We start from the raw sequence: 26,875 nt of genomic DNA, 5'->3' as shown, positions 1-26,875 counted from the left end.
AGCCCCGTGACAGCGGGGGAGGGGGTGCCCCGATCCTTGGAGGTTCCGATCTCTGTCGGGGGGATCCGGGTCTCTGTGAGTAGGGGGGATCGGGTCCTTATCTGTAACATTGGGATCGATCTCTGAATCCCGGCTTTGCCAATATGTTTACGCCTTCCCTCAGTAGGTAAGAGACTTCAAGATGGGTGTGTGGTGATGTGCATCAATGTAAATACATGTAGGCTAGCTAGACACTAGAGGGAGCACCAGAAACATCACACACACTCAGCCAATAGATCAGTTAGATAGGAGATGACCAATGGACATTCACGATACACAAGGAGGTGACACAACCACAGGGGGGAATTACACCAACCCATATATAAAGGACACCACACACATGATCTGCCTCTTTCCAGTGGAGACAGTCAGTGAGGACAGACACAGTGTTGATTCAATATTAGACCCACCACGTGGATTGCAGCAGCTGGTTAGTCAGTCTGGGTAGCTATAGTAGGATTAGTTGTAGTGTCGAACCCGAGTAATAGTAGTGTAAATAGATTAATAAACGTGTTGAAGTTTTCTCTGTCGTGTTGGGTGTTCTGGTCTACAAACAGGTCAACACGGCTGGAGATGGTGTAACTCTATTTTACTAACAACTCGACTGTAATAACATGCTTTAAGCTTGGGTACGTGCATTACCAGCTTATCTGTGGACCCTGTCCTATCACAATCTAGGTGAGGCACTCAGCACATGGTGAATGTCTGAGAGGCAGGCTGTGAGCTCTGTGCTCTGAGCTGGCTGCTGCTAGAATGAGCGGGAACTCTGGTGTCCCCTGACTTTATAGTGCGTGTGCTCTCACTGGTGATTGGCTGCGATGTTGTGTTTGCTGGTTGGTCCTACTGTATGTCCATCAGTGTGTGTATGTGATTGTACCATAATGTACTGATGTATATCATGACAATCTCCATGTGTGAACCTTCCTTTGTCAAGTGCACCACAAGGAAGCTGCTTATGTTACACCTACAACATAACAAATCAGGGCGCATCAACACCTTTCCACCACGGGGCTGCACTGTCCACCACTCTGCCGCGGCACGCTGGTTCCTGCCCTCCATCTCAATGCAGAGCTGGTCTTCATTGCCAGCACCGTACTGCTGGACCCATGCAATCTTCCATCAGCACAAGCAGAACCGGAACTAAGTGAACCTTGCAATCTTTAAGGCATTTAAGCCGAGCTCCAGCAGAGCAGAAAAGTACATGCTGCGACAAGCTATCCTTATCTTTAATTTCTCCCAAAATATCACTGCAAATGAAGATGTCAACAGTCGGAGGGGGCAGTGCCCTCTCAGCACACCATGTACAATGAGGACCATACTAATATCAGTGAAAGGAGCAGACGGCCAAGGATTAAACACTGTTCAACCTGGAGTCCAGATGAAGCAAACCCTTTGGACATTCTGCTCATTCATCGAGCTGGGTCAAAAGGACACACGAGGTCCTTACTCAAAATCCAATTGGAACTTTGTTTTTGGGAACTATCTGAAGCCAAGAAAATTCTGCACAAATCAGAGAAAGAATGAAATAACTTACATTTATACAATGTGTTTCGTCACCGCGGGACATTCTAAAATACGACACTCATATTTATATGGAACCCTTAATGCAATAAAATGTCAGTAGGGGAGATGGGGAGGTGCAAGGGGGTCTGTGCCCATGGTGGGGGGTGTGGGCAGGTGGGGTTGTGTGTCTATGGTGGAGGGAAGGGAGGGGCGGGAGTCCAAGTTGGGGCGGGTGGTTTCCAATGTGGGGGCGGGGGGTTCGTTTATTTTACTTCTATCTTTTTTATTTTAGGCGCCCTTTAAAATAGGCACACCGATCTTTTAGGAGCAAAGTTGCTGGTTGGGCGGGCTCATTCAGGGCCAGCATGATGTTGTTGGCCCACCTCTTTGATTTTTGTTTTTGACTACAAATCAAAAAATATGATGGGAAAGGCCAGCAATGCTACAGCCTGCTTACCTCGCCTGTGTTGACACTTAGTCAGAAAAGGGAAAGATTCTGCTTCTGGCCTTACACCATCAATGCGGCACTTTCATTTCCTGTACCGGCCATCCCTGTCACTTGAAGAACATGATAATTGGTGTCAAATGTATTGAGCTGTGGGCGGGTTTGTACTGGGATGGTGCCAGGATTACCCAGACCTCATTCAGACCTCCTACTGTTTGCAGAGAGATGTGTCCAGGCTGAGTACACGAACTGGGGCTCAATAATGGAAGGACAGTTGTGAGATTCACAATGCAACCAGTGGTTGGATTTTAATGCTTTACAGGTGGCCAATGTATTGCTACAAAAGTTGAAAAAAGGCACAGACTTCTTCTCGAATACTCCCAAGTTTTTATTAGATGAAGGTATTTTTAAACATTTTTATTCTGTTCTAAATTTCATGCCAGCATGGAGTTTGTTCGCTCAGAATTAAAGGAAGCAGGGGTAACATGAATGAGTAGTTTCAAGCCCACACTTCAATCTGTAGGTTCGTGTGGAAAAGGGACTGCACAGAGTCTGACAAACTTCAACACAAAATTGCCGGCCCGCTTAATGCAGGGTTTAAAATTATTCTAGTTTAGTTGCTTTGTGAAATGTCAGCTTACTGGAACTTAAAAGCTGCTCTCACACCTGGGAGCTATACTGGCTTTGCAACCTGTCGATTCTATTTACAGAATGCATGGTTTGTTTCATTGGGAGACTCCGGGCAGGATATTCCTGGCCTCAGGGTGGTGGACATGGGAAGCAGGGTAGTGTGTGGGTGGGGTGGGGTTGCTGGAATATAGCAGGGAGCCAAATCGGAATGGCTCACTGGCGCAGCCCTGCTGGCTGGAAGATCCTAATGGTAGGGGGCGGCTGCTGGCCAAAACAGAGACAGGCAGGCAATTTAAATGTTTGTGCACCATTTAAATGTTTAGCACAGGGCTAAATCGCTGGCTTTGAAAGCAGACCAAGGCAGGCCAGCAGCACGGTTCGATTCCCGTAACAGCCTCCCCAAACAGGCGCCGGAATATGGCGACTAGGGGTTTTCACAGTAACTTCATTTGAAGCCTACTTGTGACAATAAGCGATTTTCATTCATTTTCATCCATTCACCCTCCCTCTGGCTGTCTGGGAGCCATTGGGACTGGAGGCCGGGCCTTGGGCAGGGAAGACAACCTCTGTGGTCCCAGTGGATCATCCACAGAATCATAGAATCCCCTACGGCGCAGGAGGCCATTCGGTCCATTGTGTCTGCACCGCGACCTGCCTGCTTGACCCCTCTGACTTACATCTTCACTTACCTCTGCACTGTCTTGCTCCCCGAGCTGACTCAGCAGTGAACACCACTCCCGGTAGGCATGGTAAAGCTCTCAAGCTTCCAGCGCTTTGATTGGACAGATAACCTTGGGAGCCCGCCCTCAATCCTTAATTGGATGGTGAGCCCGGAAGTGGCTAATAAGGAGCTTGCCTGTGGCAAAATTGCTCAGCTGGTCCCGCTGCCTGGTTTGTCCCGAAGCTGGGGTCCCAGAGCCCGTGGTAAAATCCGACCATTCAGGCACTGAAAGAAAGTTTTGTAAATAGAGCAATTATTCAGGCACAGGCTTTATAGGATTCTCACCGCAGCTTCCTTCTAAACGTAAAGCAAAATGCTGCAGATGCTGAAAATGAGATATAGAAACAGCAAAACGCTGCTGCCATGCAAGAGGTCAAGCGGCATCTGAGAGGATAGAAAGGTAGGGTCAAAGTTCAAGTTGATGGGCTTCCATCACAATCTACTCCTGATATTTAAAATAGGTCGGGAGGCTAGCCCACCACCTGCCCACCCACCCCTGAGCTGACTCCCATAACAAAATGAGAAGCGCCACCTGCCATATGTAAATGAATAATTAAAGGTCAATTAGGTTTGTTAGGACGCCTATGGGCCAGCATAATACATTGCTCGTGCCATAATATGGCGGCCCTGGGTGGGCCGGCAGCAGTGGGAAGGCCATTCTTCGTGGCCTCGATGAAAAAAGATGGGAAGCAGGTGGTGCACCCCATCCTTTATGAATCATATCCCCCTCCCCACCTTCTTCGTTCCTCACTGCCAGTCCTCCAAGACATGACGTCCCCACTGCCTTCTCTGAGCTTTCGTAATTCCTCCCTGGAAAAGCCAGAACCTTATCTGGTTCTGGCAGCCAAGTATCTTCTGTGTGCTCCATCTTCAGTGACCACTATTGAGTTTTAGAGTCACCAGGACTTGGAGTTGCCAGCCAATCAGATTGGCCAGAAGCTCATGAAGGTGGGACTTCCTCTCACTAAGGGACAGAAGTTGCCCTGTTACCTTTGTGCCCACCCAGAGGGTGTTTTGGCTGCCGGGCAGTCTTCCTTCCAGCATGTCGGCTGCCAGATGACTTTCCTTCCAGGAGCAGTCCACACATTGGTAAAGTCCCATTTACAAAGAACAGAGAAAAGTACAGCACAGGAACAGGCCCTTCGGCCCTCCAAGCCCGTGCTGACCATGCTGCTCGACTAAACTACAATCTTCTACACTTCCTGGGTCCGTATCCCTCTACTCCCATCCTATTCATGTGTTTGTCAAGATGTCCCTTAAACGTCACTATCGTTCCTGCTTCCACCACCTCCTCCGGCAGCGAGTTCCAGGCACACACTACCCTCTGTGTAAAAAACTTGCCTCGTACATCTACTCTAAACTTTGCCTCTCGCACCTTAAACCTATGCCCCTTAGTAATTGACCCCTCTACCCTGGGGAAAAGCCACTGACTATCCACTCTGTCTATGCCCCTCATAATTTTGTAGACCTGTAAGTTTCCTGTAAGTGCGGTTGAATCTGTTTTAAGTCAGCCATGGATCAATGATCAATGAGGTCAAGCTCTACTCCAGATGCTTGAGTGCAGAATCGAGACTAATATCCAGTGCAAAGGAGTAGATGATACCGTGGCACAGTGGTTAGCACTGCTGCTTCACAGCGTCAGGGACCCGGGTTCGATTCCAGCCTTGGCTGACTATCTGTGTGGAGTTTGCATGCTCTCCCTGTGTCTCTGTGAGTTTCCTTTGGATGCTTCAGTTACCTCCCGCAGTCCAAAGATCTGCAGGTTAGGTGGATCGGCCGTGCTAAATTGCCCCTTAGTGTCCAAAGGTTAGATGGGGTTGCGCGGTAGTGGGCCTTGGTTGAGAGCTCTTTCAGAGGGTCGGCAATGATTCGATGGGCCGAATGGCCTCATTCTGCAGAATAATGGGCGAGATTCTCCACTCCCGCGCCGGTTGGGAGAATCGCCTAGGCCGCCAAAATTTCCCAGGACGCTGGTCCGACGCCCTCCCGCGATTCTCCCAAACGGCAGGAACGGCCCCGTCAAGTTCCGCGGGCCGCAGGCCGGAGAATCGCCGGAGACACCCAAAATGGCGATTCTCCAGCACCCCCGCTATTCTCAGGCCCGGATGGGCCGAGCGGCCAGGCCAAAACGGCGGGTTCTCCCCGGCGCCGTCCACACCTGGAGCGAAATTCTCCGGTATCGGCGCGATGTCCGCCGACCGGCGCCAAAAACGGCGCAAATCAGTCCAGCATCACGCCACCCCAAAGGTGCGGAATCCTCCGCTCCTTGTCCGGCCGAGTCCTAACCTTGAGGGGCTAGGCCCGCTCCGGATTGATTTCCGCCCCGCCAGCTGGCGGAAGTGCCCCGCCAGCTGGTGCGGAAATGACATTGCCGGGCGGCGCATGCGCAGGAGCGTTAGCAGCCGCTCACGGCATCCCCGCGCATGCGCTGTGGAGGGAGTCCCTTCCGCCTCTGCCATGGTGGAGACCATGGCAAAGGCGGAAGGAAAAGAGTGCCCCCACGGCACAGGCCCGCCCGCAGATCGGTGGGCCCCGATCGCGGGCCAGGCCACCGTGGTGGCACCCCCCGGGGCCAGATTGCCCCGCGCCCCCCCCAGGACCCCGGAGCCTGCCCGCGCCACCTTGTCCCGCCGGTAAGAGAGGTGGTTTAATCCACGCCGGCAGGACAGGCATTCCAGCAGCGGGACTTCAGCCCATCCGGGCCGGAGAATCGTGGTAGGGGGCCCGCCAACCGGCGCGATTCCCGCCGCCACCAAATCTCCGGCGGGGGTCGGAGAATCTCGCACCAGGTCGCTGCCATCGGAAACAGCGTGGGAACGCTGGGGGGGGGGGGGGGGCGGCTTGCGGGGGTGGGAGGGGGGATCCTGCACCGGGGGGTACCTCAAATGTGGCATGGCCCGCGATCGGTGCTCACCGATCGTCGGGCCGTCCTCTCTGAAGGAGGACCTCCTTCCTTCCGCGGCCCCGCAAGATCCGTCCGCCATCTTCTTGCGGGGCGGACTCAGAGAGGACAGCAACCTGCGCATGCGCGGGCGACGCCAGTTATGCGGCGCCGCCTTTATGCGGCGACAAGGCCTGGCGCGTGTAGATGACGCGGCCCCGATCCTAGCCCATTGTCGGGGCCTGAATCGGTCGGGATAGGGGCCGTTTCGCGCCGTCGTGAACCTCGACGGCGTTCACGACGGCGTGGGCACTTTGGCGCGGGAGTGGAGAATCCCACCCATGGGGCGAGATTGTCCACTCCGGCGCCATTTGGGAGAATCGCTTGGGCCGCCAAAATTTTCCGGGACGCCGGTCCGCGCCCTCCCGTGATTCTCCCAAGCGGCGGGAACGGCCCCGTCGAGTTCCGCAGGCCGCAGGCCGGAGAATCGCCGGAGACACCGAAAATGGCGATTCTCCGGCACCCCCACTATTCTCAGGCCCGGATGGGCCAAGCGGCCAGGCCAAAACGGCGGGTTCCCCCCGGCGCCGTCCACACCTGGTCGCTGCTGTCGGGAACAGCGCGGGAACGCTGGGGGGGCAGCCTGCGGGGGCGGGAGGGGGGGATCCTGCACCGGGGGGTACCTCAAATGTGGCATGGCTCGCGATCGGTGCCCACCGATCGTCGGGCTGTCCTCTTTGAAGGAGGACCTCCTTCCTTCCGCGGCCCCGCAAGATCCGTCCGCCATCTTCTTGCGGGGCGAACTCAAGGGACAGCAACCACGCATGCACGGGTTGGCGCCAGCCAACCCGAGCCTGCGCGGGTGACGCCAGTTATGCGGCGCCGGCCGCGTCATCTATGCGGCGCCGCCTTTACTCGCCGAAAAGGCCTGGCGCGTGTAGATGACGCGGCCCCGATCCTAGCCCATTGTCGGGGCCTGAGTCGATCGGGATCGGGGCCGTTTCGCGCCATCGTGAACCTCGACGGCGTTCACGACGGCGTGGGCACTTTGGCGCGGGAGTGGAGAATTCCGCCCAGGATTCTATGGATTCTGTGAGATGGGTTTTGTACTGTTGAAAGTGCCATCTTTCAGATGATGCGTGCAGTATTCAAAGAGCAGGTAAATTCTCTCTCATGACCTGGGCCAATATTTACCCCTCAAGCAACTTCATTAAAATAAATTATCTGGTCATTTTCATATTGCTCAATACAAATTAGCTGCCACGTTTTCTAAATTAAACAGTAAATATAATTTTAAAAATTACTTCATTGGCTCCATGTCCCAAGGTCATGTAAGTCGCTTTATAACTGTGTGTTCTTTCTTTCCTATCAGATAGATTTGGACAGGCAAAACTTCTATTCACAGCAGGATTTTAGATAAGGCCAGTTATATATCTAATTCACAGGTCATTTTAGCGCTGTAATACAATTGTTATTAACAGGGACAATGTGGTACACGTGACAGAATTGCAATAGCAATGGCTTTCGATAAATTTACAAGTGGCCTTCACTGTTTGAAAGGATTCTCCAGAATAATGGCCATCTTCCCTACCTTGGCAGAGATGCAGTGCAGCAAGTCAGGTGAAACTGCCGTCTCCGGAGGCTTTGCAATCCACCTACAGAGCGGATTTCGGAGAGAACTTCCCCACCTCTTAGCCAAAAGTGATTTGAATCTTTCAGGCTTTCTGCCACGACTGCTGAAGCAGCTGCTTCGACCATCTGATCTCGACCCGGTCACTGGAGGAAGGAATGACAGCTGAAAGAGTGACTTACACCAACTGCAGTGTGAGTCTCTCTCTCTGCAATGTACAGGGAGCAGGCCCCACGGTGCTGAGGAATGTGAGGCGAACAATTCTGCACCAATAGACTACCGAGAGAGCAATGGCTCTTTCAGAGAGACGTTTGAAAGCAGCATTGCAATGTTGACATACTGAAAACAACAAACCTCCCAGACTTCTGTACTCCTCCAATTTTGGTCTTTTGCACATACCCGATTTCCATTGCTCTCTATTGCCATCCATGCCTTCAGCTGCCACCAGGCCCTATTCCTTATAATTCCCTTCTTAAACCACTCCACCTATTTACTTCTCTTTACTTCTTTAGGACGCCCATTAGGAACTGCCTTCTTCAGCAAGCTTCAGATCGTCTGTCTTATATCACTTTATGTGATCTAGTGTCAAATATTATTTGATAACACTCCTGTAAAGCACCTTGGGATGTTTAACTACATTGCAATGCCGATATAAATGCCAGTTGCTGATATCTTTTTTTTTTAAATTTAGAGTACCCAATTATTTATTTCCAATTAAGGGGCAATTTAGCATGGCCAATCCACCTAACCTGTACATCTTTGGGTTGTGGGGGTGAAACCCACGCAGACACGGGGAGAATGTGCAAACTCCACGTGGACAATGACCCAGGGCTGGGATCGAACACGGGTCCTCAGCGCCGTGAGGGAGCAGAACTAACCACTGCGCCACCATGCCGCCCTGCAGGTTGGTGTTGTCAACCCTAAATTCAATTGCTTACTCCTCACAACACCTATGGCCCGCACCACACCTGTTGTTGTAAGTGCTACGCATCGTCAAAAGAAAACAGGCAACCTATCAACACCCTCAAGTAATCCAAAACCGAGCGGAGAACTTCACTGGGTGATGCCCAGCTCTTATCTCCGGTCTAGAGATCTAAATATCCTACAGGCAAGACTTATGGCTTGTTTCCAGATCGACTACTGACAGTTAATGATAGTTTTCTTTCAGGACACTCAGTCTGGGATCAATAGCAGGATCCTTCTTAAAAGGAAGAAAAAAAGCAATAACTTCCGCCTGTGAGAGTCAGGTTCCACTAGTTACGTTCAACTGAAACTTTGCGAAATTAAACTTGCTGGGACTTGATGACAGGCGCTTTGCAAATGCTTCTAATAGGCCAAACTAATGGTCAGTGGAAACATGCACAGCCTGAGTGACCACATTTACATCCTATGACCCAGGAGCTTCCTCTGTAGCCCACAGCTGAATAAACAAATGGCTAAGAAGATAATTTGGTCTCCACTCTGTAAGGACAGTGTCCACATATCATGGTAAAGCAGCTGGGGAAACAAGAACTGCAGTATATCTGACAGGTCTTACAGTAGCCCTCCTTAACTTGATAAGTAGGTTTTACTGCGTTGTCCCTGGCAGGGTAAATAGCCAGAGGGATGATCACTGATGCTACTATGCAAACTGGCATGCAGCATTGCACCATAAATCATAGGGTATAATTTTACACCATTGCCCCCCCCCCCCCCCCACACTCCCTACAACCTCCTCCACCCATCAACCCACTCTGGGAGCAGGCTGGTGATGGTGTAAAATCGAGCACCATGGTGACAGTGCCGTGCCCGTCACCTACCCTCCACTGCTGGTAAAATACCAATGGAGATTGGGACTGCAGGGGGGCAGCGATGTCAGGGGCTCACTTGACCGTCGGCTAATTGTGGCCCTTACTGGCCACTTTCCTCTTGCCGCCACTGGTACTTTACCCACGGCGGTGGATGCCAGAGCTAAGTATTGAGGTCACCATGTAAACCTGGCAGCTTTGCTGCCGGCAGGGGTGGCATTTGTTCAGACCAGAGGCCCGCCAGCCATTTTGTTGGTCGGCAGCTCTCAGAATCAACACGCCCTCCCCAGTGGGGCGGAGATCCCACCCAGAGACAGGCAGATGGCCTTTAAATAGCTGTGTGTCAATTGTCAATGTGAAAGCGGATTCGCCCAGACGTTTAAGCCAGGGGCAGGGCCACTGTCATCATGTAAAATGACCCCAATAGAATCTCCCAGGATAGAAGAAGGCCATTCAAGTGTATGTGCCTCTTTGAAAGCGCGATCCAATTTGTCTCACACCCCCATTCTTTCCCAATAAACCTGCAAATTTATGGCGCTTAGCATTATCAGAGTGGTTCACGTCGCCAGGGCAGCATTTGCTCCGAATTTGTGTGAGCACCACAGGTTCCAGACACCTGGGGCGGGATTCTCCACGAACCTGCGGGGTGAGCAACTCCGGCGGGAAGGAGTGGCGTGAACCACTCCGGCATCGGGCCGCCCCGAAGGTGCGGAATCCTCCGCAGCTTCAGGGGCTAGGCCGACGCCGGTGTGGTTTGCGCCACGCTGGCCGGCGTGGAAGGGGCTTGGCACCACGCCAACTGCCGCCGAAGGGCCTCCGCCAGCCGGCGCGAGTTGGCGCATACACGGGAGAGCCATCACAGCGCATGCGCAGGGGGGTTCATCTGGTTCTGGAGCAAGGTAAAAGATAAAGGTGATTCACGGCGCCAAAGACCCGGGTTCGATCCCGGCCCCAGGTCACTGTCCGTGTGGAGTTTGCACATTCTCCCCATGTCTGCGTGAGTCTCAACCCCACAACCCAAAGATGTGCAGGGTAGGTGGATTGGCCACGCTCAATTGCCCCTTAATTGGAAAAAAATAATTGGGTATTCTGAATTTATTTTTTAAAAAGGTTTTGAAGGGCAGCACGGTGGCGCAGTGGTTAGCACTGCAGCCTCACAGCGCCGAGGTCCCAGGTTTGATCCCGGCTCTGGGTCACTGTCCGTGTGGGGTTTGCACATTCTCCCAGTGTTTGCATGGGTTTCGCCCCCACAACCCAAAGATGTGCAGGCTAGGTGGATTGGCCACGCAAAATTGCCCCTTAATTGGAAAAAATGAATTGGGTACTCTAAATTTTTTTTAAAAGATTTTGAAGCTTAGCATGGCCCTTTACCTGTCAGTTGAGAGCAGCCTCTAATCTGGCAGTAGTACTGTTCTGAACAAAGGGACCATCCCATCCAACGTTAGCAGGTGTTAATGTGTTTTTATTTTACTTTTTGGCTAAGTTACTGGTTTCATCTTGACAGTGTGATTGGATGAAAGTGAAGAATGGAATACAGAGTATGGGGCAACCAACGTCAGGTCCATTAGTTCAAAGCAGCAGATCTTATAAACGCAATGTTAAAAAACTGGTGTTGTGTAGCAGACCGATCTATAGTTTGAGGAATCTCAACTGGGCCAGCCATATAAATATGGTTGTTACCCGAGCAGATGAAAGGGAGATTATTCTGTAGTGTGTGTGGCCCATCTCCTGACTCCCCAAAGATTCTCCAACGAGATGGAAAATTCTTCACCTGCCTGGACGAGTGCAGCTCTAAAAATACTCAAGACTCCTGATAGCGCCAATCAGCTTGATCAGCAGTCCATCCACCACCTTTTGACAACCACTCGCTCCATCGCCAGCACACTGTGGCTGCATTATCCACGATCCACTGGGTGAACTGTGTCATGCTGTTCACCCTGGGGTAACACGGACTGCAACACGATGCAATTAACATCAAGTATACACCAAACGTGGGGGTTGGTTCAATATGAGATTTATTAAACTCTAGTAACGAAACACACAGCTGCCTGTGGGTTGACTCTCTACTACTTTAAGTAAACTAAAGCTAACTATCTAGACCAGGCTAGCTCTGATCCACGTGTAGGAGGTGTTGAATGATTTGTACACCCTGACTATCACCACAGCTATCAACAGTGGAAAGAGGCAGAGTGCTGATGCCTCGTATGTTTTATAGGTGGAAGCCCCCCTCTTGTGTCCTGTCTTGTGATTGGTCGTGATCTGTTCTGCATATTGATTGGCCCACCTGGGTGTCTGTCACTGCCTGCTTTTACCTCATGATGTGCATGGGTGCATATTATGACAAACTGGAGCAATAATTCTTCCACAACAGCTCCCAAATCCAGCACCTCGGAGGTCAGGGCCAGCTGCTGCACGCAACACCACAACCTCCAAGCCACACGCCATCCTGAATTACAAACGAACATGTGAAATAGGAGCCGAAGTAGACCATTCAGTTCGTGTCTGCTCCGCCATTCAGTAAGATCACAGCTCATCTGTTTGTGTTTCAAATTGCACATTCCCATCTACCCCCGATAACTTTTGATTCCCTTGCCCAACAAGGATCCATCTACCTCCGCCTTAACAGCTTCTAATGACCCTCATCTCCACTGCCTTCAGAGGCAGAGAGTTCCAAAGTCGTGCAACCCCAAGAGAAAACTAATTCTCCTCATCTCGGTCCTGAAAGGGCGACCCCTAATTTTAAAATAGTGAATTAGCAATATACCACTCATCCTTCATTATTACCGACTCAAATTTCTTGAATGCACTGTGGTAGGAGGTTATTCCACCATACAGACTGTAACAGGTCAAGAAGAGGCTCACCACTAATATGGATATGGGGTGCGATTTAATGGCCTCATCGCAGCCAATTTGGTGTCGCGACGAGGCCATTAGTTGAATTTTGCGCGAGGCATCTTGCTAGATTCGCATCGCTCGAGATGTCTCGCGCGATTCGATTGAATCTCGAGATCCAGATATGCATATTTAATAAGTTTTCCAGATTCTCCAGGCACCCGGGACCCAATGGCTGCATCTGGGGGACCTCGCCAGGGCACGGTTTAGCACAGGTTTCCACAAACATGGACCAGGCGCAATGGCACCTGGGGGGTCTCTCAGGCCATTAGAGACCCCGGGTGGTCGGGTATTGGGCAGGGTGATACCTTGACATCCCCGCTGAGACCTTGGCACTACCAGCCTGGCACCTTGGCATTGCCTCCTGGGCATTGGTGGCACTGCCAGGGTGTCCGTGGTGCTGTTTGGCTGGCAGAAGCACAGCCATGGTGCCAGGATGGCAGTGCCAAGGTACCTGGGTGCCAGGTTTCCCATGCCAGAGCCCAGGCGTGCCTTACTCATAAGAGGTGAGGTGAGGGAGGGGTGGAGGCATGAGGATCCCAGAAGAGGTAAGTTGGGTGAAGTGGAGAAGGGGAGGGGTTCTGGAGGCCATGGTGGGGTTCGATAGTTGGTCAGTGCTGGAAATGACTAAAGCATGGCCTTGGTGGGGCGTTCCTCGCCGAGGCCAAAATAAAATGGCGAAGTGCCGTTTAATAGCAAGGTCTTTCTCGTTGTTGCAAGATCGAAACCGCTACATGGCTGAACTCTGTAAGTAGAGGCAGCTGTTTGTCAGCTATATTCAGATGCACCCAGCAGAAAACATTGGACAGATAGCAAACATGTTTGCACAGTACGGTAGCTGAAGCAAGCAGCAAATTGTGACTTGGATTTCATGTTAATAAAAATGTTTTCAGAATGAAAAATCCATACCACACTGGGTGGGATTTTCTGCACCTCCCACCGCATGTTTCGCGGCAGAGGGGGTGACCTGTCGTTGGCCGGCGGTAGGATCTTCTGGTGTCGCCACTGTCATTGGGCTTTCCTGTTTAATATCCCCACCACTGCTGGGAAACGCGCACCAGGGTTTCGCTGAAAATCCCGCCAGAGGGAACAGCAGGAAAATTCTGGATAATGGATCTATAAAGCCCACAGCAAGCTAGAAAATAAACCGAAGGGTGCAAACCCAAGCTTGGTGCCACCAAGATACGGGTTGCATTTTGGGGGCAGGGAAGAGACGATGTGCAAGTGACTCAGGCAATGTCCACATTCTTTACTCATTGCTCTCGTAATAGGCCTTGCAATAACCACGCTCCGCAGGACAAAAGAAAAATAAGGATAGAGTATATGATACTAATAGAAGGTAATAGGATAAATAGGGAGTGTTTCCACTGGTGGGAGGGTTTGTAGCCAGTAGACACAGATAATTTGCAACAAAAAAAAACAGGTGGCAATGAGGAGAATTCCTTGTTGTTTTACAAATGCAGTGAGTTATGATCTGGAATTCACTGTCTGGAAGGGAGTGGAGCAGATTCAATAGTAACTTTCAACAGGATAGATCCTTGAAAAGGGAACATTTGCAGCTGATTGGAGAAAAAGCCGAGGGGTGAGATGAATTTGTTGCTCAATGGGCTGAATGCATCCTTCTGTACTGTGTGATTCCATGAAAGTTAAAATATTCAGCTTGCCGGGGCTGATATTGATAAATAATTAAAACAAGTAAGGGAAAAAAAAATGGCCACATTATTGAAATTAAGAACTACATAATTGAGTTGGGTAAGCTTGTACGTGTATGAAGAGAATGTGGAAAAATTACCCCCATCCAACACATTGAGTTCTATGCTTACCTTGTTGGTTCAATGCCAGCCACAAAAAGTAGTCCTGACAAAGATATCCACACCACAAAACCACCCTTTGCACCGGATAACTCATTGCTAAAACGTATCAATGTTCTGCTGACAGACTATCTGTTGCAATAGGGCTGCTTTGTAGCATCAGAGAGGATGGAGAGTGTAGTGTGATGGAAATATCTTAGATGACCAATCTGGCCATTGTGTTTTGCTGTCGAAAGGTGCCAATTGGTGAACTGCATCTCATTCCCATGTTCAAATCCCCCACCCAATGGCTTCACCCTCCCCAGACCGACAACCCTTTGAGAACTCCGCATTCCTTTAACTTGTACCGCCTCCTTTGCTCCGCCATTGGCTGGTGTGGCATCTGAGACTTAACTCTGGAATTCCCTCCCAAAACCCCTTTATCTTCTCTTTTAAATCGCTCCTTAAAAGCCTACTGCTACCAATCTTAATAGTTTCTTACGTGGCTCAGTGTCAAGTTTTGACTGATTACACCAAAGAAGTACCTCGGGAAGTTTTTACTACATTAAGGTGCTGTGTAGATGCAAGCTGTTGTATTGTAACATATGTGGATGAAGGCCTAGGTTGTCATGTAGGAAATGGTAAACAATATTGTGCAGTGCTTCAGGCTGTGGACTGTTTGAGTAATCACATTACCACACCTTGATTGCACAGTGCTTTTTCATATTTTCGTTGAACAGGTGACTGCCAGAAAATGTTGCTTGCGAGGTCTCCTGTGGTCCCTTTAACATTGCCTCAATGCTTTTGAGAAATGTAATTAGCCCTTTTCACTCTTTTTTCCTTGAATGTTGCAATTGGATTCCTACAACAGGCTGAAAGCCTCTATTTCCATACGTAAAGAGCCACCTCCCCGTCATGGGACAGGAATTCTGGTCAACCATTTAAAAGTCGCCCAGAAAGGTGGCCACACACACAGGCAGAATTTCCACTGTCAGTTGCCTGTTTTCCCTCACTCAGTGACAGCGCTTGGTATGCCTAGCGAACACTAATGAGATCTCGTGAGACGTCACAATCTGAATCTTGCCCTCGCTGGGCGAGATCTGCAGTGGGGTATCCGAGGTGGGTCGAGAGATAGGGTGGCATGTAAAAATGGATCCCCGAACTCATTCTCCACTGGCAAGCTGAACACATCAGTGCAGGAAATGGGGTAAGTGCGACCTCGGCTGGGAGTACCCTTCAAAGGCCAAAACAAATATTAGATAGTGGGGTGATTCTCGGCATTGCAGGTGCCGAGAAACATCCCACTGTATACGCCCAAAACGGGACTAATACAATCGCGCCCTAGCTCATCCAGCAGCTAAACGTTGAATGGGACATTATTAATATCACATCATTGCAGCGGCACAGTGGTGCAGTGGATAGCACCGCTGCCTCACGCCATCAAGGACCCAGGTTAGATCAGTGCACCGGGTCACTGCCCGTGTGGAGTTTGCCCCTTCTCCCCGTGTTTGCATGGGTCTCATCCCCACAACCCAGAGATGGGCAGGATAGATGAATTGGCCACGCTCAATTGTCCCTTAATTGGAAAATAAACGAATTGAGTACTTTATATTTTTATATATTTTTATATTATATGAATTTATATTGTAACAAATTAATATCTCATCATGGACCGTGCTTGGAAACGTAGCATTCTGAGGCAAAAAAGCGATAGATAATTCATGGCTTCAAGATGTGAGAAAGCCCGTGACTTGCACACATTCAACCAGGCAAAATTATTCCATACTGCCTTCTGTTTGTGGCCCATTGACGGCACAGTGGCACTGTGGTTATCACTGCTGCCTCACAGAGCCAGGGGCTCCGGTTCCATTCTGGCCTTGGGTGAGTGTCTGTGTGGAGTTTGCACATTCTCCCCATGTCAACATGGGTTTCTTCCGGGTGCTCCGCTTTCCTCCCACATCAACAGATGTGCAGGTTAGGTAGATTGGCCAGGAACAATGGACAGGGTTGTGTGAATGGGGGGGTGGGGGAGGGGGAGCTTAGATAGAGTGCTCTTTCAGAGGGTAGGTGGGCTTAGTGGTCTCCTTCTGCACTATAGTGATTCTATGGATTCTATGAAAACTTTGTTGTCATCAGTCTTTCCATAGCCAACTGGGCCTGTCTCAAACTTTGATAATGTTGTGTATTTTACAAGTCCCGTATTTGCTGAAAGTCTAGATCTCCTGATTCACTAGCCACTCCTGTACCGTGTATGAAAGTAATTTTCCCTTATGCAAACAGCTTTCCATTAATCCCACAAACCAGTAAATCAAATTTAGTAACACACCAGTCTTATATTTAGTGCTTGGTGTAGTTTGAATCATAGAACATAGAACATAGCACATACAGTACAGAAGGAGGCCATTCGGCCCATCGAGCCTGCACCGACCCACCTAAGCCCTCACTTACACCCTATCCCCGTAACCAAATAACCCCTCCTAAGGGCAATTTATCACGGCCAATCCACCTAACCTGCACGTCGTTTGGACTGTGGGAGGAAACCGGAGCACCCGGAGGAAACCCACGCAGAGACGGGGAGAAAGTGCAGACTCCGCACAGGCAGTGACCCAGCGGGGAATCGAACCTGGGACCCTGGCGCTGTGAAGCCACAGTGCTAGCCACTTGTGCTACCGTGCTGCATGGGTTGTTATCCAGCTAGTGCTAAAATAATCCCCCTTAACCTGTCTGCTCAATTGCACCCAGGTTACTGTTAGCAATTCCTTTCCAAAAGGCATTGTTACATTGCTGCTTGTTTCGTTCTGTCACCAGGAGATTGCTTCCCACATTTCCACAGCTCTCTTCAGTAGTTCTGATCGCAGTGAGAGAATTATTTAATGGTGTGAAGGCAGAAAGCTTTTTTGTGGCTGTAATCTCCCCTTGGATGCAAGTTTAACTAACATCAGCATAAAAAACACTTTTATTAAATGGTAAACTGAGAGTAACTCAACCTGCAGATCTGTAGAAAATAGAACAATGAAGCAACATACCTACATTGACGAATTCTGACAAGGAAGGCTTAAAGCAAATCAAGTGTGCTACAGCTTTAGGTAAGAATTGGAGTCTGTTTTAAACGCACTGGATTCTACACAATAAAACTCTGCAAAAAGCACTTCCTATAAATGGTGTGTGCAGATCAAGATCAGAGAAGGCAAAGCCTGGAAAGTTTGCAGTGTCGGAACTTTCAAACAAGACTACAAACCCATCAACATTTATTGGAGCCCATGGTGTCTGTAAAAACTGTGTCTCACCAGGACACAGTTAATGTTTCAACCAGCGTTTACCCCAACGTCAGGGCTGACACTGTCAGCAAATTAAATGAGTCATGAAATGGTATGCATTGTGCCCGGAGCAGCATAGCAATGTGAAGGGCATTTTGATGCCCCCTGGATTTCACACTGCTGTCCTGTACAGATATTGTTGGGGAGGTCTTGGGTGCAATGGATAGTGTCCCTACCTCTGAGATGGAAGCTCTGGGGTTGAGTCCCATCCCTAGGACTTGATAGCCTGGGAAGAAGTGCCCATAATGCGGTCACCCTGAAAATTTTTCTAATGTACAACCAATGACAGACACTAAAATGAGAAGATTCCTGCATGGTTAGCCAGATGATAGATCAAGATAGCTGGTGGCTCCAGAATTTGCTGACGTCATGTCAGAGGTCTTACAAATGAGGGTGGTGCCGAGTCCAGAGGTGGCGATCTTTGGTGTGTCGGAAGACCCAGGAGGCCAGGGGTGGAGAGAGGTCAACGTCCTGGCCTTTGCCTCCCTGGTGGCCCAGAGACGGATCTTATTAGGACGGAATGACTCGGAACCCCCGAAGTCGGGGGTATGGGTTAGCGACATGGCGGGGTTTCTCAGACTTGAGAGAATTAAATTTGTCGTGAAGGGTTTGTTGCAGGGGTTTTCTCTGAGGTGCCAGTCGTTCATCGACTTCTTGGAGAAAATTTAAACTGTCAGCAGGGGGAGGCAGGAAAGGGGAGGCATGGGAGAGACGACTAAGGGCAGGAGAAGCAACGGAGGAGTGGCTGGGGAAGGTTGCCGCTGGTTGTGTAAGCCATGTTGGCTGGGGTTTGTGTCCGGGGGGGGGGGGGGTTTGTTGGTTATAGTGTCGTGGTTGAAAAGTTAAAATTATAAATGCCTCGATTAAATATTTTCTAAAAAAAAAAGCTGGTGGCTCCACTGTCATTATTCACAACTCCAGACGACAACATGCATGTATAAGCGCACGTTGCCACGGCAACGCGGACTCCCTGAGTGACCTGCAAAACTCCACAACCACTAGCTCCTGTCTAGCTCCTGCCAGAAATGGGCAGGATTTTCTGGCCCTTCCTGCCGGCAGGATCTTCCCATTCCGCCAAAATCGACGGTGAGACAGGCGAGCCAGGCAAATTGCCAGTGGCCTTCGGCAGGACCCGAAAGTTCCTCTGGCAGCCAATGGCGAACCATCTCTGCCTCGGAGAAACTTGCCGCGGGGGTGAGGGGGTTTGGGGAGCGGGGGGGGGGGGGGGGGGGGGGGGGGGGATTCCAGCCACAAGGTTTACCACAACGGTACCTGCATGTGGAAAAGTGCTAGAGTAACTCAACAGGTTTGGCAGCATCTGCAGAAAGAGAAACAGAGTTAATGTTTTGGGTTCAATATGACTCTTCCTCGAAACTCCAGCATCCGCAGTATTTTGCTGCTGTTGTGACTTAATTATCCGATAGTGCTTGAGTGAAGCTCCTTGGGGTGGTTTGCTGCACTGAAGGCGCTATATAAATGCAAGTTGTTATTGCTTTTTAAATGGTGAGGTGGGTTGGCTGTCAATGCCGGTCTCCCAGAATCAAGATGACAACACTGCCAGCATTAAAGTGGTCGCGTACACCAGAGTTTACAGGCTGCAGTGACAGCATTAAGTATCGAGAGTCAATTAGGCGAACCGGTAAGTCAACAGCCATTAAGATGCAATCATCTTTTTGGTCTTTCAGTCATCCCCCACTTTATGGCAGCTGCGATCAAACATTTTTCTGTTGCGGCTGCTCTTCCTGATGGGTGAACTTTGGCTTGGTTTACTTCAAGTTAATTTGAGTGGATGAACCTGGGGAGGAGCTAGTTCTGGATACTCCGGGAATTCTCAGTTCAGTTCCCCGGTCAGTATTCACTGGGGAAACGCATCCCGCTGCCAAACCAAAGCATAAGCAGCCCTCTCTTAAACCATCGCAGTCTCACAACTGACGTTAACCCTCGCTTCACTGCACGACTCGATTCCACAGTAACAAAGCTTTCAGGAGGCGTTGTACAAAAGTCAATCAAAAGCGACCCATTTAAAAACAAAATTTGAGCAGCGAATAAAATGTGATACTGATACGTCCTGAAACACCTTCACCGACTCAACAAATAACAGTCCTCATTAACCATTCTACTCACAACGGTCTGGCGGAGGTGTTCCTTATATCGCGGACCAGCAGGTACAATTGGGAGCTGAGAAAAACTTTAAATAAACAAGGAGGATGTGTGGCTAACAGCATTGTCGAAAATAATTTCCCAATGTTCTTTTTGATGAAGGCTGCCCCAACGTTAGCAACACTGTACATTTTCATAAAGGATCAAGTGCGAAAATTAACAACTTAACCCACTTTATCTTCTATTGTTGAAACACACCAAAGTATTGTAGCTTTACTTACGAGTTTACTGTTTGCACTCTTTTATCATATTATTATTTCACGTACCTTTATGCTCAAATGGTTATCAGTTCTGGTCTTTGATGCTTGTGATCTGTGAGTCATGTTAAACAGGTTCAACATCTTATGCCACAAAACAATATAAAATCCACTGCATGCTCTATTCCAGTATCCTTCTCATTTCCAGTTGCACTTGCACAGATCTCCTGTCATTTCTCCATTTGCTCTGTCTCTTTTTAATGTTTTCCACCTACAAGAACACAATGCACCCTCCATGAAAGAGAACAGCATATAACTCTCAAGGTCTGGAGTTGAACTGCTGTCGGGAGGAACTGCAAGACTGAGAGTTTGATGAACCGGCCCCGGCACTCCTGGGTTCTCTCATTATGCATATACTGATGTAACTTCCTCCCCTTATTCTCAAACTTTTCAAAACACTTAATGTAACCTTGCACAGCAGGAAACGAAAGCTCATCCCTGCCACACAATAGTGATCGCAGCCTGCTTCATCCCAGAAGGAGAACAGGGTGATTTGATTACATTCCGTGTTCTACATTTTAACAAGGTGGTAAACAACAATTTGCATTTATATTGCATCTTTGATGCAGTAAATCTAAGGAAGAGAGGCCTTTCTTCAGAAAGGTCTGAGTAAAACATCCCAAAGCTCTCCACAGGAGCATTATTTTACATAATCTGACATCGCCCAACGTAAGGAGATCTCAAGACTGGTGACCCAATTGGACAGAGAGAACGGGATCAAAGGAGGATAGAGGGACAAGGGAGGTTTAGCGAGGGAATTCCAGAGTTTAGCACTCAAGGAGCTGAAAGCACAGGCGTCCATGGTGGAATGATTAAAATCGGGGATATCAGGGCAGTACGGTGGAGCAGTGGTTAGCACTGCTGCCTCACGGCACCGCGGTCCACACATGTAAGATATTTCAAGACCAAACATTCCACCTTCGCACATTGGCACTCATATATATATGCCCTGTGGAGTTTGCATTCTCCCCGTGTTTGTCTGGGTTTCGCCCCCACAACTCAAAGATGTGCAGGGTAGGTGGATTGGCCACGCTAAATTGCCCATTAATTGGAAAAGATGAATTGGGTACTCTAAATTTTTATTTTTTTAAATCAGGGTTAGAATTGGAAGGGCTCAGAGAACTCTGAGGATTGTAGGGCTGGAGGGGATGAGAGAGGGGGAGGGGCGAGGCTTTGGATGGATTTGAACATTAGAATGAGAATTTTAAAATTGAGGTGTTGCTAGATCTGGAGACAAAGTCAGTGAGCAAAGGAGTGATGGGGAGCTAGGAATTGGTGTGAGTTTGGACATGAGCAGCAGGATTTTGTTTGAATCCAATTCTATGGTGAGTGGAATGTGGGAAGCCAACCAGGGGACCATTAAAATAGTCAAGTCTGGAAGGGACAAAGATACAACTGATATGGTCTCCGCAGCAGGTGAGTTGAGGCAGGCTCAGTGACAGGTGACTGTGCAGAGGCGAAAGTATGCATTATTGGGGTGGAGTAAATATGTGACAATGAGAGCTCGATCCCAGGACCAAATAGGACACCAAGATTGAAAAGACCTTGTTCCACTTCAAACAACTGATGGGGACCAGAGATCTGGCCAGCTTGCCAGGTAGAGGACTGAGCAGGGAACCTGGAAAATGTCAACGAATCTAATCTAATCTAAGGGAACCTTGAGGCTGGAGATGAGAGATAGAACGTCCTGGACATTAATTCCTCCAAAGCTGCATTGATTCACCTCAAAACAATGTGGTGTTGGGTGCTCTGGTGCACAGATGAGCCAACACAGTTGTATGTGGTACAACTCTATTTTATTATAACTCTTATAATACAGTTCGTTCTGGATACTCTGCACGTGCTGTCTCCCTGAGTGTGTTTGGTAACCGATGTCTCCTGGTTCTCCTCTGAGGCTAATACTGACCACCGGGGGTCGTGTCTGTGCTTTTATATCTTTCTGTCATTGGTTGTGGTGTTGTGTGTTCTGATTTGTCTGTTGGTGTGTCTATCATGATGTGTGTGTTTGAATATCATGACATCCCCCTTTTTACAAAGATATGTGCCTACGTGGTTATAAATATAATTGTGTCGTGAGTGCATCGAAGAGTGTGTGTGTGTGTTATGTACAGCGTGTGTATATGACGTAACTATTTACATGGGGCGATGTCGGGTGCGTCACACTAACAAGGTTGTACCATAACAAAACTTGGATGCGAGAGAAAAAAAAAAACTTGAACATTGGTCTGGTCAGACGATATCTGGAACAATAAACAACAACAGGTTATAATACAGAAGTGTTTGACTTTTTGAACGTATGAACAGCGTTATAAGTCCAGTCTAATGGGTGACCGCCTCAAGAATGGGCTGGTCCTCAAGCCGGTTCAGCTGTGGAGATTTGGTTCTGGTGGCGATGGAAGGGGCATGATCCGTGGCATCTCCACGAAGTCATCCTTGGGAACCAGTGGAGGATCCGGCGTGTGCGTACGGTTCAGTTGCGAGCGTGGAAGGCGGCGCAAAGCTCGCTGATTGCGCCTACGCACCAATCCATCCGCCCTGCATGCCAGGAACAAGGTGGAGTCTTTTTCTTTTTATGTTTGTGGTGGACGGCATCTTGTAGCCGATGGGTCGTTGCCATCGAAGTAGCACCATCACTAATATCATGCAAGGCGATGACTGTGCCAGATGTGGAAGTTGGCCGAGACCGTGTACGCTGGTTCCGGCCACCTGCTGTGCCGGAAGGGCGACTCCGCAGAGAAACGTCGAAGCATGTCGCCTTGGAGAGAGAATTGTTGCTCGCATCAACGTCTGGCGATGGCGCGAATTGGTGTGTCCACCTTGGACCGCCGGTGCTGGTTGCCACTGCCGACCCAGTGGGACTGCCACGCGATCCATTCCCTGTCGCCGTGGCATCCGCCGTCACCCTGAGCGTGCCATCACCGAGGCCGCGACACCGCCCGTCCGGAGCAAGGTCTGGCGTGCGCGAATCAGAGTCGGCGCTTGGCTGCTCCCCATCTGGAGTCCGGTCTGCCTTCCGTCGATGCCCCCCGTCCGGAGTCCCAACAGGTTCACTGGAGGCAGCCGAGATTCCCTGAAGCTGCACTTCTGGAGTCGGAACATGCAGGAATGCACCAACCAGTGGAGAGGGTCGAGCCATCGAGGGTGGAAGCGGTGCGCTGCCACCGCAGTCGTCAGTGGTCCCACCGTGATCGTCGAGTGCCTCGGTACGCACTAGGCGAGGTCTGTCACCTTGCACCTTTTGCATGGGAAGTGGGATGCTGTCGTCACTCGTCTCACATCCCGTGGATAGATCCTCATTAGCAGCTTGCTGTTCACTAGGGTTGGGTAAATTGTCAGAGTTTTCATCTGGTGGTGCACACCATGTCGGTGGACTGTCATTGTCTTGCCGTTGTCCTTCATTTGGGCTTTTCTTCTTTGAAATTTTAAATCTTCCCCCAGACATTGCAGAACCTTGTTTATTACCCCCAAATTCTCCCATAGGTATGGTCTCGAATATAGGATCCAATGTTTCTATCGACATTGTACTATTTTCCAAAGAACATTCCGTTTCACTTTTCTTCTCAGGTGCCTCATATGTATCTTTGTCTAATGTACATGCCTTCATGGTCTCTGGGTCTGATTTTGCTGGGACTGGCATGGTCACAGTCTCTCTTTTACTGTTCTCAATTGCCCACATTATACTCCCCATACATAACTGCTTAATCACTGGGGTTAGTGTGGTACAATGGATAATCGGGTCGACCTTATCTGCATCTTCACCATTAGTGGAAAGCACACTTGGTTCACTTGAAACTGCTGTGGGTTTTAAATTCGTTATCTGGCTACTCGATGTCGGTGTCCTCAGGATTCTTGCTCCAATGTTCTGCTCAATAATCAGTGGAGCGTGTATAGGTTCAATGCAATTAATGTTCCCCTCAAGGTTTGAAGAGTCATTACTGACTAACTGCTGGTCTCCGAAGTTGGGATTTTGCGGTGTTGTGTTGAAGGGAGACATTTGTCCCTGCTGTAGATATGATTCAGGTTGTGTTATTTCCATTACCTGAGGATCAATGTCTTGTCCATTTTTTCGATCCGTACTAAAACACTGGCAATTCTCAGTCTGCTCCTTGCAAGTTAAACATTCAATTAATTTCGTTAGCAAATCCTCAGCATCCTTCTGCGGCCGTGCAGCATTATTAATCTCTGTTCGGCTATAATGATCCTGCAGGTCAGCGCATAAACCTTTTTTCTTCGGGCTTGGACGAGGCGATTCCTTTGGCTTGTCTTCAGTTGGACTTGAACAGTCTTCAGCGCTGTGCCCTTCATTGTAGCATGAGAGACCGTCATGTTCATGCTGCTGTGTAGTGGAGAATGGTAGGCTGTTATAGCCTTCTTGCTGTTCACGTGAGCATGGCAGACTTGCATCGTCTGCCGCTGGTTGGTCAGGAGAGGTTGCTAGACCCTCATGGTCTTGTTCCTGCAAGGACTGCGCTCTGGAGTCTTGCGTTCCTTCCATCGTGGAGTCCGTCCACGAGCTCTCTGTGGAGGCTTGTGACACTGGAGTCACTTCTTGTTTGTGCAAGGACTGCGCTCTGGAGTCTTGCGTTGCTTCTATCGTGGAGGCTGTCCACGAGCTCTCTGTGGAGGCTTGTGACACTGGAGTCACTTCCTGTTCGTGCAAGGACTGCGCTCTGGAGTCTTGCGTTGCTTCTATCGTGGAGGCTGTCCACGAGCTCTCTGTGGAGGCTTGTGACACTGGAGTCACTTCTTGTTCGTGCAAGGACTGCGCTCTGGAGTCTTGCGTTGCCTCTATCGTGGAGGCTGTCCACGAGCTCTCTGTGGAGGCTTGTGACACTGGAGTCACTTCTTGTCCGTGCAAGGACTGCGCTCTGGAGTCTTGCATTTCTGCAATTGTGGAGTCTGTCCACGAGCTTGCTGTGGAAGCTTGTGACACTGGAGTCACTTCTGGTTCATGCGAGGACTGCACTCTGGAGTCTTGCATGTCTTCTTTCATAGAGTCGGGAACGTTGAGCGGGACGTGGACCACGCTCTGTGTGGCAGCAGGGCACTCTCCGTGTGCTTGCACCGCTCCCTGTCTGTTAATGTCAGGCTGCAGCATCATCCGGTACTGATAAGTTGGAACGTCATATCTGCTGGATTGAAGATCCTCAAATCCGAAAAATGAATCCGCATCTGCGTCGGATTCAATGTGGGGGCCGCCAATGTGCAACACGAAAGGTTCGTCCGAGTCATAGTCATATAGGACCACGGAGCTATCATTGGGCTCGCGAGGTCCGGAAACACTGTAAAGATCGTCATCGAAGTATTCGAGGTCGGAATCATCGGCTTGTGCGTAGGTAACTGCTTGTCGGAGGGTTCTTCGGAGGTCAAATTCATCTCCTGGGTCAATTTGCGGCACTGTGCTGTCATTCCAGGTGAGGGAAGGTTGTTTTACAGCTTTAACAGATTTTTGTTTTTTTGATTTGGGACGTTTCCCTTTTAAATTGGATTTGGGACGTTTCCCCTTTAAATTGATGCAGTCTGGGGCCTCTGACATCCTGACGCTCGGTATGTAGCACGTAGGAAGCGACTGCGCATGCTCAGATCGCTGTTCCTTTACCGATGGCCGTTTTCTGGACTGCGCATGCGCAGCATCTCGCGCATGCGCAAACGAAACTTCCGGTTCTGCGCACTGCTCGCGCAACTGTGCTAGCGTTATACCTTTAGCAAGATGGCCGCCGACCTCGACCCAGCCTTCTCTCAGGCCCGGGATTTTGGCTTCTGGGAATTCGGGCTCCGGGATCCCAGCCACGAGGTGAGTACTGCAGCTTTTCTTACCTTTACTTGCCGATTGGATTGCGTTTTCTTCACAGTACTTGGAGAATTTGTCCAGGACTGCCTGGTAATCGTACCTTTGCTGCCTCCTGAAGAACCTGAACCTTCTGAATATTTCTCTTGCCCTTGCACCGGCGATGGTGAGGAGAAATTCAATTTTTTCCCTATCATCCAGGTCTTGGAGTTCAGCTGCCACCAGGAACAATTCGAACATTTGCCGGAATCGCCGCCAGTTTTCGCGGAGATCGCCGTAGCACTGGAGCGGCTGCGGAACCGGGAGCTCTATCATTTTGCCTGGGCACTGCTGGTTGTCTCTGTACACTGAGGTATGCCGGCAGGTATCGATCCACTCCTGTACCATGTGGTGTTGGGTGCTCTGGTGTACAGATGAGCCAACACAGTTGTATGTGGTACAACTCTATTTTATTATAACTCTTATAATACAGTTCGTTCTGGATACTCTGCACGTGCTGTCTCCCTGAGTGTGTTTGGTAACCGATGTCTCCTGGTTCTCCTCTGCAGCTAATACTGACCACCGGGGGTCGTGTCTGTGCTTTTATATCTTTCTGTCATTGGTTGTGGTGTTGTGTGTTCTGATTTGTCTGTTGGTGTGTCTATCATGATGTGTGTGTTTGAATATCATGACAAACAAGAGTGAAGAAATCATGTCCACATCCAGCCCCTGACGTGCTGTGGTAACCATTGGCTTATATCTGGCAGGTCCTCAGTGCCATTTTGCCCCAATGTCAAAGTGGCAGATATTACGGGCTGAGGGATATGTGAAGCAGATTAAGTAATAAATTGAGATAAAGAGTCATGAATACAGGGTGCACATGGAAGCTTCATTTTATCAGTGCGTAACCTCTCAGCTTGATTATAACAGAGGCGCCAGAACCCAAGGGAAAGTTTTATTACAGGGAGAAGAATATGTGATGAAAGGAATTACAAAAAGAAAGAACTTCTCTTCAGGCTGCACAGAAAAAGAATTACAAAATGTACTCACTATCAT

At 49.5% G+C, this 26,875-nt stretch overlaps 1 protein-coding gene across 9 annotated transcripts in view; it reads right to left on the bottom strand.

Moving 5' to 3' along the window:
• The window catches only part of plekhg4b (pleckstrin homology domain containing, family G (with RhoGef domain) member 4B), a 455,924-nt gene that overhangs the window by 248,706 nt on the left and 180,343 nt on the right, over positions 1–26,875 (bottom strand). For 2 of the 9 annotated variants that reach the window (XM_072509883.1, XM_072509887.1), the window contains exon 1: positions 20,062–20,360. The exons of the other annotated variants lie outside the window; for them this stretch is intronic. In XM_072509883.1, the coding sequence (XP_072365984.1) occupies positions 20,062–20,136 (75 nt within the window). In that variant the 5' untranslated portion in view covers positions 20,137–20,360. Of the gene's footprint in view, positions 1–20,061; positions 20,361–26,875 lie in introns of those variants that run through there. 9 annotated transcript variants of the gene reach the window in all.

This window comes from Scyliorhinus torazame, chromosome 6 (genome assembly GCF_047496885.1).
Source record: "Scyliorhinus torazame isolate Kashiwa2021f chromosome 6, sScyTor2.1, whole genome shotgun sequence".
NCBI classification, from domain to species: domain Eukaryota; kingdom Metazoa; phylum Chordata; class Chondrichthyes; order Carcharhiniformes; family Scyliorhinidae; genus Scyliorhinus; species Scyliorhinus torazame.
This window is presented reverse-complemented; position numbering and strand designations above follow the sequence as displayed.